The following is a 12,229-nucleotide window of genomic DNA, read 5'->3' on the forward strand; positions in this document are numbered from 1 at the left end:
CCGTGGAGATGCGAGGGATGGTGGATTTACCATCCTACCACCTCGGGCATCTTCCATTATCAATTTTGCCCATCCAATTTTTCTGCCAATCAAAATTCGCCAATCACTGCCAATCGAATTTTTGCTCATCAATTTTTGCCAATCACCAATTCCCTATTCCTACCAAATGTCAATTAACTTGAGCCTCAGTGCGGCGTTACATTTTCAAAGCTCGGCTTCGCCAGGCCGAGCAATGAACGCGGGTGGTTCGTTTCCTGCAGTTGGATCCGTCCAGCACTCGGTTCAGGGAAGGAGGTTTACTCGGGCCGAGATTCCGAGGTCCACCTCGGCGCGGAACCTCTCGGTCTCCCGCTTGATGGCCCAACCTCGCCCGGCCGGAACGCCGCAACCACAAGGGGTCGCCGTGCCGACCCTTCCTACCTGCCCTTGAACCGGGCCGCCCGCTCCGCTTAGCGGAGCACGGACGCGACCGTGCAGAGCGAGGCCCGGCGCGGATCGCGCACGGCGGTTCTTTTGAAACCGCCGTGGTTACGATCCCCACTGGTTCCCGCAGCACCCAAAGCCCAGCACGAACTGAGGGCTCGCTTCGGCTAACCGTCGGTCTAACTGCTAACCCGGTTAACGTCGATGCTTCACCTGCAGGCTCACACGCATACGCGACCCCTTTCACACTCACCGAGCTCGGTGCTCCAACGCCGCCCGTACACCCCACGTACTTCGTTATTGCACTTGTTCTTGTTCCGCTCACAGACTTCGTTACACACACGACCACCGCACACCTTGGCACACACTCGTCGTTCGCACACCTCTTCACGCCCACTCCTCGGTCACATCCTCTGTGACAACCACGGGTGTGCACTCTTTTGCACACCCAATCACGCGCTTCCATGTGCCCTCTCGCACCTGCGCCAGCACCAACTCAGGTGTACATTCCTGCACACACTCAACCATTCCAGGTGTGCATTCTTCCCTTCCAGGTGTGCATCCCTTCTCACCTGCCACAACCAACCCGTACTCCGTGTCACTCTCACCACCACACTCTGTCGTGCATTTACTCACTCTCGACAGCACACTCACTCCTCGGCGCACACTCTTTCTTCACACACACACCTCCATTCCACACCTTTCTCGCGCACCTTATTGCGCACTCTCTCCCGGTACATACTCCGTACCACTCATGGGGGTGCATTCTTGCACACACCCGATCACCGCCGCACACCCTGGCTCACAAATACCTTCCGCACTCCCCATAGTCGGACCTCCTTTCACACCTCCTCCTTCCACACACTCTGCACCTGTCGCACACCTCATCAGTGGCCTCTCACGAACACCCGGGTCTAAACCAATCCCCAAGCCCCCTGAATTTCTCCTCACACCATATACATTTCCGATTATATCGCCACTCACCTTGGCACCTCGTATTCGCTCCTCCTCCGCCACCTGCAAACTTTTTATTTGGTCAGTAAGCACATCATCACGATTTGAGCACAGACCTTGTACATAATCCAACACTTCCTCCTTTATCTCCCTCTGAGTTTCCCTCCGTCTCTTCTTAATTTCACTTACCCCCTCTTCCACTTCCTCTAATTTTTGTTTCACCTCTTTTATTTCCCGGTGCGCCTCCTCAATTTCTTCCTCTAATGCCACCTTGGTCGTTTCTGTGTGCGTCCTTACTTCCCGTTCTTTCGTCTCCATTGCCTCTGTCACCTCGTCCAACCTCTTTGTCAACCCCTCGTGTACCGTCTGACACTCCTTCTTTATGACTGCTACGTCCTCCTTTATTTCCTTCTGGGTCGCCTTCAACCCCTCGATCACGGCCGTATTCTTTTTTACCTGTTCCTTCAATTCCCTTTGTCCCACAGTCAGCTGCCCCACCCCCTGCTTCAACTCCTCTATGCCACCTTGTAACTTTGCCGTCACATTTCTCACCTCTTTCTCCATACGCTCCTCACCCCGCTTTACCTCCTCGCGTACCCCCGCGACCTCTTCGCCCACACCTCGTCTGATCTCCTCCCCCATTTCTCCCATCTCTTTGGTAGATGCCGCCCTCATCTGCTCCAAATCATTCCTCTGGGCATCCAATTTGGTTTCTAACCCGATTTTCACCTCCTCTATCTGATTCCCCATCTGTTTAATTTCCCGGGCGGATTGCTCGCCTATTTCCCTCAGTTTGCCTTCCATGGTGTTTTCTAACCCCCCTAACCCATTCTTCACCCCTTCCATCTGGTTCTCCTGGGCAGCCATTCTATTTTCCAACCCCGTTAACCCCTCCTTCATTTCCCCGATTTGGTTACCCACGTCCTCCAGTTGGCCCCCCAATTTACCTTCTAGCCCTTCCAACCTGTTGTCTAACCCCTCAAATTTATTGTCTAAACCCTCAAATTTGGCTTCTAGCCCCCCGATTTGATTTCCCATGTCATTCCTCAACTCCCCAATTTGGTTTTCTAATCCCCCAAATTTACTGTCCAACTTCCCAATTTGGGCACTGGTACCCCTCGCTTCGTCCCTCATTGCTCCAATTTGGCCTCCCAGCCCCCTGTTCTCTTCCATGAAGGCCTGCATTTGCAGTATGAATAGGCCCCAGTCCATTGGCGCCGTGGGCGCGGCTGCCGCAACCACGTGCGAGCCGCCATTTTGTGCACCTCCCACCTCATGCGAAGCGCCGCCATCTCGTGCGCCTGAAACCTTCGCTACCACATCATCATTGCTCTCCTCCTCCATTATTACTCCCACTGCCTCCCCGGGATCCTGGGTCGATTCTACCCCTTCTTCTATCTCCCCTACCGGCATCCGGTTGCCTTGATCATCCATGGCACGATTTTAAAATTTAGAATATTAAATAAAATTTGGGCCCACTCGTAATTTTGAGTGCGTTAAGCGCACTTCGGGTCCGAATCCCACTCCTGGCACCAATTGTTAGGGAAACGGGGATGGCGCTCCCCATGCCAAGGGGGGTTAACCCATTGTCCTGTATACTGGCCGTCACCGATCCTGGGGGTATGACGTCACTGGTGGTCAGCCACGACCAGGGTAATCGGGCCAGATACCCCAAAAAAAGACCCCCGAATACCTGCTTACCGTGACCTCCCAACCAGCGAGGAGACAGCCCTGCCCGAGTCGCGACGGTAATGGACACGCCGAGCGAAGCGTGTCACGACCCAGGCCGTTAACAATGACTAACCCGATTATACTTATAGCGGTTTTAATCGTGCCACGTAGACCAATGGAAAGAAAAGACTAAAGCAACTGGATGAAGACGAAACCAAAGCTTGGAGAAGGAACACACATTTATTATAACAAACACCAGAGGAAAAGAAAGATCAAAGCTGTACAAAGATAGATGGATGTAAAAAAGACACAGGGCAGCCTTATCTATAGTCTTACTTATACCCAGGACAGAACAAACAAAGACAGACTCACACGGGGATGATGACAGGAATGGCAGGAGAAGGTCCGTTCAGCTGGCAAAAGCGGCCGGTTCGGCTCGTTCAGCCGTCGAGGTGCCGCACCGACCTCGCGCCTTTGGTTTTAAGCGAACCCGACAACCGCTGGAACAAAATGTGGTTGCGTCAACGCCACGACTCTCTCTCTCTCTCTGAGTATAATACTGGGATTTCCCCTCGCAGGCAAGGCACGATCTCTTTCTGCTGCGCGCTCGTCCCCTCTGCTGGTCTCAAGCCTTTTCTCTTCTTGCGCGATCTTCAAACACATATATTAAGCGGGGTCGTGACACGCCCTCGGCCGTTTGGGTCCCGCCCCCATGCTCTGTTGGTAGCCTTATTAGGCAATGGAGCTGAACAGCTCCGCCCTCGTGGCGAGCCACGGTCACGCCTCTTCTCGGCGACCCCGCCCTTCTTGTTCAAACAGAGCACGGAGCACATGTTCAAAATGGCGGCGAACGCCGCTTTCAAACCCAGGCCAGTTGAGATGGTGCGCACCCCACGCTTGTCAAGCTGCTTTGCAGAGAGAGTTTGCTGGGGTATGGAATCATTGAAGGGGAGCTATTCTTATTTGTTAATGCAACGTGGTGTCAATCTCGTGGATACAGAGCCTTAATTAAACATAGAATAGGAAATAATTAGCAAGATGATTCTAAGATTGGCTGCGTGTTGCGATGGCCTAGGGTGCGATATTTAATAATTAATAAAAGGGGATTATATAACAAAGGGGGATATTTACAAGTGAAGGGGGGGGGGTGCCAAATCTGTAACACTGCACCCTTCTCTTTCCCAGGGCCGTCCCTGGCCCGACAACTTTACTTTTAGTGTGGCACGTAGATATAAAACCCTCTGATATTACACTGACCCTGAGTGCGACAGTTTTACCAGGGAATTAAATATGTCCCCCTGCCACGTTGCATTCTGTCTAACAGACTTGCACCCACAAACTAACCGAATTGCGGAATTAATTTCAAACTACACATTTACGGTGGGGAGCTTATTTACAAGAGACTACACTATTTGGCATTTACAACACTAACCCAGGACCTGTTCTTTTGGGAAACAAAATGCAGATGTTGTTTTTGAAAAGGAGAGGAAAGGCATGCATTGCACTGCACCGATACACCAACCCACGGGTGCTCTGAGGCATGCATTGATATGCAGCGCAACCTCAGAGCACCGATAAAAACATCATAAGCACCAATAAAGCACCACACCCAAAATACAGCCATGCAATTAGCACCATCCAGTGCACAGTTATTTCAAACAAAGTTCAAATGTCACTGGTGGTGTCAGCACGGCCGATGGTCCGCCGTGCTCCGATGATCTGCCGATGGCGATCTTCTGTCTTCTTACTTGGCTGGACTTCCTGGCTTGCGGCCTATTTAGAAATAAGGGGGGAAAGCACAAAAAGGGCACAAAAGTGTCCACCTTTTTTTATTTATGGCCAACAGGGGCCGACTACAGGGTGGTCCACCTGTTAGGCTTAGGTGTCCCCTCCCAAGGTCTGCAAGCCAGCATGCTGGCAGCAAAGCTGTCCCAGCAGAGATGCCAGGCCCCATCCCGTGGGGTCCATAAGTGGGTGGTGCTTGGCCACAAAACCCATGGTCCATACGTGGGTGGCCACACAGATCGTGTGGTCCATAGGTGTACCGGTCCAGGCAGCAGGCAGCGGAAGTGCGGGCACACAAATGCAGCGCCGGCACATCCTCCCCCCCAGTGCCCAGAGAGCACGGTCCTCGGGTGGGAGACAGGGAGACAGAAGACAGGTGAGTAATGGGTCAGGGCGCAAGGGTACACATCAAAACAAGGCAATGCAGAATGAGGGGCACATGGGAGCGAGCTGAGAAAGGTTCGTCCCTGCGTACGCCCCCCACATGTGACCTACACTGCCCCCCTTGCCCCTCCCCGTATTTACGAAAACCTACACATTACACTACACCTTACAAATCCGTCGCTATCTGTCTCGTCTTCCCAATATCTCCCCTGTACCAAATTCGTCTTCACTCCCACTAATCCAAAATTTGCCATCACCCAATTCATCATCAGGCCCTCCTAAGGAGGAAGAGATGGAATTACGCACACGTAATTGTTTACGCACACGTAACACGTAATATTGAACCATGTTGAACCATTTGAACCACATTGAACGATGTTGAACCCTATTGAACCATGTTGAACCATCATTGGGGCGTAGTGAGCCAGAACCAGCATTTTCATACTACTCTGGGCCGATGACCCTTGGTCTTTTTTTGTGGATATGCGCCGATACCGGCAAAATTATAGTTTCTATGGGCAATATGCTTGAAAGACAAGTTGCTACTCCTGATCCTGAATCCATACATACCTCATATGTTCAGGTCGGATCATCCAATAAAAAGTTATAACAGTTTCCATATTTCGCAAAGGCCGGTGGGGGGTCGCGAACCCCCCACGTCCCCAGAGCCCCATTTTTTATCTGAGTGATTGACACCCGAACCAAAATTGTTCTGTAGGCCATTACCTTCAAATTGGTACTGAAAACGAAACTTTTGCATGAATTTGAATGGAAAAAAACGTACGCATGCACGTCCCCCTACTACCAGTCTCGACCTTTCCCATTGCCACTGAATGTATTAATCATCGGTACATTGTCATTGATCGAGGTTTGGCAACGTCTGTCCGTGAGGAGAAAGGAAACACCGGCAACACCAGGTTCTTGTTGAACGTTCTCAATAAATATTTGACTTCTCTTCTGATCGAGGTTTCTCCTCAACATTTGTTTGCATTAACAGCGCGTTTACCTCGCAGCCCCGACGCGTTTACCTCGCAGCCCCGACGCTTTTACCTCGCAGCCCCGACGCGTTTACCTCGCAGCCCCGACGCGTTTACCTCGCAGCCCCGACGCGTTTACCTCGCAGCCCCGACGCGTTTACCTCGCAGCCCCGACGCGTTTACCTCGCAGCCCCGACGCGTTTACCTCGCAGCCCCGACGCGTTTACCTCGCAGCCCCGACGCGTTTACCTCGCAGCCCCGACGAGTTTACCTCGCAGCTCCGACGCGTTTACCTCGCAGCTCCGACGCGTTTACCTCGCAGCTCGGACGCGTTTACCTCGCAGCCCCGACGCGTTTACCTCGCAGCTCCGACGCGTTTACCTCGCAGCTCCGACGCGTTTACCTCGCAGCTCCGACGCGTTTACCTCGCAGCTCCGACGCGTTTACCTCGCAGCCCCGACGCGTTTACCTCGCAGCCCCGACGCGTTTACCTCGCAGCTCGGACGCGTTTCACCAGGTGGGGTGATCAGATCAGGACTAACAATGTACCTCATCATTCATTATTCGTTGTTCGATCGATTCTGAAATCGCAAACACTTTTATTCGATGAGAAAAACAATCTGTGAAGAAAACATTGTGAAAAATCGTGAAAGTGAACTTTAAACGGCTGTTAAACAACAGCTACGCATAACATCACGTGGGTCTTTGGAATATTCCATTGCGTGAATTGGGGTTCCTAAATAACCAAGCGGCGTGGTGTGGAGGAGCGATAAACCGTGCATTGTTACGCATCATAAAATGTTCTATATGTTCGATATTTATTAACAAATAATTAACCGAATGATATGAGAATATGAGGCCAGATTCCCGTGCGCGCTGGAGTAATAATACGTCCGCCCAACATGGACCAGTCCGTTGTGACGTCACAACGAGCGGTCGTTGGGCCTGGGCGCCATTTTACCCGCTTCTGAGAGGCTGTGTGCTTGTGCTTGTAGTTTTGTCGGGTTTTGTTTCGTTATTGCGCCGTTTTATCGCATCCCAGATGGCGGAGGACGTGTGCGAAGAATACAAGTCGTCGCTGGCAGACCTTACGTTCAACAGCAAACCTCATATCAACATGCTGACCATCCTGGCCGAGGAGAACCTTCAGTACGCGACGGACATCGTGAAGATTATCGAGGCCCAGATCGCTAAGGTTTTGTTTCTTCACTGCAGTATAATAATATAATATAATCATAATGTGCCGGTGCTTGTTGTATCTTCGTTTGAATCTTTCCCCGTGACGCTTGGGTTCTAATGTACGGACGTGAGTCGTGACATGGCCTGGATACCCTGGTCCGTGCACGAAACACCCCATGGTAACCGTGCTTATTGTGCTTATCCGAAGTTTGTTTCGTGGATGCTAACCGTGGTTATCGTTTCATGCCGATCGAGGCATCATGAGCCTTCGGCCTGTGTGTGTACCTGTGTACCTGTAATTGATTTATAAATGGGGATATTTTTTATTTTAGACACCAGTGATGTTTGTGCAAATAAACTTCATTAAACCGTCTTGTGGTACCTTCCCTGGTGCATGCTCGGGGTTCTCGACGCTGTGGTGAAGCAACCAACCGTCGCTCTGCTCATGGCCGATGGGTCACCTTGGATCGAATTTCCGGTTAGGGTGGTGCCTTTACCGTGCACCCGATCTCTGGTTCGTCACAATTTAATTGCGATGGCAAAGGTGGGCACCCAAGGATTGGGTAGAGGGGTAGGTAGGTGTGTGCATGCACGTCAATCTCCAGGTGCTGGGAAGAAGAGGTGGGTGGGGGGGGTAGGTATTTGTGTGCATGCACTTCAATCTCCAGGTGCTGGGAAGAAGAGGGGGGGGGGAGGGGGGGGGTAGGTATTTGTGTGCATGCACTTCAATGTCCAGGTGCTGGGAAAAAGAGGAGGGGGGGGGGTAGTTGTGTGCATGCACGTTAATCGGGGGGGGGGGGGTTAGTTGTGTGCATGCACGTCAATCTCTAGGTGGGGGGTAGGTATTTGTGTGCATGCACGTCAATCTCTAGGTGTGGGGTGGGGGGTAGGTATTTGTGTGCATGCACGTCAATCTCAGGTGGTGGGAATAAGTTGGGGGGGTGGGGGGGTAGTTGTGTGCATGCATGTGAAGGGCACAGGGCGTGAGGAGAGTGTTGGTAGGTGTGTGGAGCCACCTAGCGTGCACTTCGATCTCGGTATGTGGGAAGGGCTGGATGTTGTGCAGGTATGAAAGGGGGAGGGTAGGTTGGTTGGTGTGTACAGCTACCCACCTAGGATGCACATCAATCTCAGCAGTTGTGATGGGGGTGGGGGGGGGGGGGTAGGTAGGTAGGTGTGTGCGCCCACCTGAGATGCACGTCATCAGTAAATGTGAAGTTGTTGGTTTAGGTAGAACGGCAAACTCCCCAAAGTTGTTTTAAGCGAGGGAAGATTTGAAATTGCTGATTGATTTAGATTACCATTGGATGTACCTGATTAGGCAGGTAAATGTAAATCATAGAATAATCTTGGCAGAGAAGAAAATTTCACTGTCTGCTTTTAATGATCCAAACGTAGGCCGGCATGGTTTAACATGTTGCATGGAGCGACGGGAGCGACGGGGGTTGGTTGCGGATTTCTGGAGGATGTCACGTTCAAAAACAAGTCTCGTATCAACTCCCATTTCAAAAGGAATAACAGTGAAGCCATTGTGGATTTTAAAGTAATTACAAGTTTGTGGCATCTTGCAAAAATGTTGGGTCCAGAGGTCGAAAGAGGTGAAAGTTTTGTTCACGATCTGAAAACTAATTTTCCCATCACTTTTGTACGATGTCGTGCAATAAAAAGAAAACCCAAATTTGGTGTCATTTTTGTACGAGCACACTCCTGGTGGGTACTTGCACATTTTCACAAGAGCCGAGGATGAAAAAGAGGTCGAGACACGAAATGCACTCGAAGACTTCCTCGCTTCCTGCTGCGAAGAAACGATTGTAACCTCCATGGGATGTTCCAAAGATTTTTTGAGCGAGATGTTCTTGATCGTCTTGAGACGGGCCAAAAATGCACCAAGTGAGGTGTTTAGTTCTGTGTTTAAAAACAAAGCAAAAAAACAACACCTTTTGTTTAACTTGCTCACGGAAAAACCAAAGCGACCTTGACACGACGTCCACCGTTGTGATGGTCTCATTCCGAGAACTTTCTGAATGCCTTCGTGCACCGTCGTTCGCCATTTGCATACGACGAGGACGAATGACGACGATTGCGATGGCCGCTTGGGTAACGGCACCTCATGCCCACCTGTGTTCGAGGCAGGACGGCCTTGCACCTCATCCACGTTGTTTTTTTAGCCTCACAGTCGGCGTCATTACAGAATTGGTGAAACGGATGTGGACCTGCTCATCCTCCACCCATCAGAATCTGATGGGAACAGAGAACGCCTTTCCTTCTTGCCCTGCTTGCCATTCTATAACCTCTTCGTTATTTATTTTGTAATGTTTTTACAAAGCTTTATCAAAAACAATGCACGTTCACATGGCTTGTATGTATTTATATGTATATATAGTTTCATTTTTCTATCTGCTCATGCGCTCAACTGGATGAGATTCATATTCCTCTCTTTCCCTCTCGTTTTTGCTGCTCCCTGTGGCCGACTGGCCTTCCAAGTTGTACTAAACTGTCCAAGTTGTATTGCTGCAGGCGACAACCACAGAGAAGCTTCCCATTCTCTACTTGATGGACTCCATCATCAAGAACGTGGGCAAAGATTACCTTTCCCTGTTTACACAAAACATTGTGTCCACCTTTGTAGTCACTTTTGAAAAGGTACAGTACTTGCGATTCTTTCGCTTCTTCCATGCTTTGTACAAGTTTGGATTGCAACATTTACTAATGTCAACGCACACCTATTCATTGTGATTAAACCCACATTCTGTCTATCTCTCTCCCTCTCTGACTGCATCTTTACCTCCGCCACCAAAGGTACATGGACGTTATCTTTTCACCCCTGTTTGTTTTTTTTGTGAACAAAATATCTCAAAAAGTTGTGGACGGATTCGGATGAAATTTGACAGAGATGTAGCGTATGCGACAAGGACAAAATGATTAGATTTTGGTGAAGATCCGGATCCGGCTACCAAATTTTTTAAAGTGATTCTTCACCATTGGGAGATAGGGCCAAAAACGATACGTAGCTGGATATCTCAAAGTTGTGGACGGATTTGGACGAAACTTGGTGGACATATTGTGTGTCTGACGAGGACGATTCGGTTAGATTTTGGTGAAGATGCGGATCCGTGTAGTATCATTTTTTAAAAAGTGATTCTTCACCATCGAGTGATTTGGCCAACCAGGCGGAGGTATGCTCTCTACTGAGTGTCGTTCTAGTTTGTTACTTGCAAAATCGAAGATTTTTTCAAGTATATTGGTCGGTTGCGTTTGTTATTCTGTCCGTCTGTCTTTGTTTTTATTTGTCCCCGGCCTACAGGTCACAATTCTAAACCGATCGTCATGAAACTTCACCAAGTTGTAGAAGTTGTTACAATTGAGAAGCCTATTGATTTTGAGGTCAAAGGTCATCTTGAGGTCTAATTTCTAAAATTGCCATTTGTAATCCGATTGACTTGAAAATTGAACACCATTGGCACATTGAGTCACTAAATAGGTAAACCAACTATTTTTGAGGTCAAAGGTCAACTCAAGGTCAAACTTCCAAAATCATCCATTTTCACCTGAAAAAATCATCACTTTTCATCCTATGAAGCTTTGATCAAGACCATCAATTTTAATCTCGATGAAATGGAGGATTTGATATATCGATGGCAACCTTTTTTTTGGGCAAGGGGGTGGGGGGATGGATTTTGCAAGTATCGTGCTCTGCATGACGTCTTCTTGTTTGTTGTTTGTCTGTCTGTCTGTGAGCAAGTTGTCTCAAAAAGTTGATTTGGATTTGGAAAGTTGAAAAGACGGATTTGGTCGAAAGTTTACGGAGATGTTGGGTATGTGACGAGGACTAAATGTTTAGATTTTGGTGAATATCCGGATCTGGCTAGTATAATTTTAAAGTGATTCTTCAGCTTTGAGTGATAGGGCCAAAAATGATACATAGCAGGATATCTAAAAAAAATTGTGGATGGATTCGGGCGAAACTTAGTGGACAGGTTGGGCATGTGACAAGGACGAATCGGTTCGATTTTGGTGAAGATCTGAATATGGATTCGGATGTGGGAATTATTGAATTTTGTAAGTGATTCTTCACCATTGAGAAATCGGGTGAAAAGCGATAAATAACATTATATTTAATAAACTTATCGATGAGTTGTGAATAAACTTGGTGGAAGAGTTGGTTCGGTGACAAGAACAAGCCGATTAGATTTTGGTTCAGGTCTGAATCCATATGCAGTTTTCATCCAACCGATTTTCTGTGCATCTTCTGTGATATAAAAATATATAACATAAACTGTTCAGCCTGGCGGAGGAATGCGCTCCATCGAGTGCCGTACTTGTTCTCTCGACATCTCTCTCTCTCTCTCTCTCTCTCTCTCTCTCTCTCTCTCTCTCTGCATCTCTCTCTCTGCATCTTTCTCTCTCTGCATCTTTCTCTCTCTGCATCTTTCTCTCTCTGCATCTTTCTCTCTCTGCATCTTTCTCTCTCTGCATCTTTATCTCTCTGCATCTTTATCTCTCTGCATCTTTCTCTCTCTGCATCTTTCTCTCTCCATCTTTCTCTCTCTGCATCTTTCTCTCTCTGCATCTTTCTCTCTGCCTCTTTATCTCTCTGCATCTTTCTCTCTGCATCTTTCTCTCTGCATCTTTATCTCTCTGCATCTTTCTCTCTCTGCATCTTTAGCTCTCCATCTTTCTCTCTCTGCATCTTTCTCTCTCTGCATCTTTCTCTCTGCATCTTTATCTCTCTCTGCATCTTTCTCTCTGCATCTTTCTCTCTCTGCATCTTTCTCTCTCTGCATCTTTCTCTCTGCATCTTTCTCTCTGCATCTTTCTCTCTCTGCATCTTTCTCTCTCTGCATCTTTCTCTCTCT

At 48.9% G+C, this 12,229-nt stretch overlaps 1 protein-coding gene across 2 annotated transcripts in view; it reads left to right on the forward strand.

Annotated features, from left to right (window-relative positions):
- The first annotated feature begins 7,130 nt into the window (after positions 1-7,130).
- Positions 7,131-12,229, forward strand: part of PCF11 (PCF11 cleavage and polyadenylation factor subunit) — a 190,569-nt gene continuing 185,470 nt past the window's right edge. For both annotated transcript variants that reach the window (XM_068136301.2, XM_078768552.1), the window contains exons 1-2: positions 7,131-7,389; positions 9,891-10,016. In XM_068136301.2, coding sequence (XP_067992402.2) covers positions 7,237-7,389; positions 9,891-10,016 — 279 coding nt within the window. In that variant the 5' untranslated portion in view covers positions 7,131-7,236. The remainder of the gene's footprint in view (positions 7,390-9,890; positions 10,017-12,229) is intronic.

The sequence above is a fragment of the Myxine glutinosa genome, chromosome 14 (genome assembly GCF_964187855.1).
Source record: "Myxine glutinosa chromosome 14, kmMyxGlut1.1, whole genome shotgun sequence".
NCBI classification, from domain to species: Eukaryota; Metazoa; Chordata; class Myxini; order Myxiniformes; family Myxinidae; genus Myxine; species Myxine glutinosa.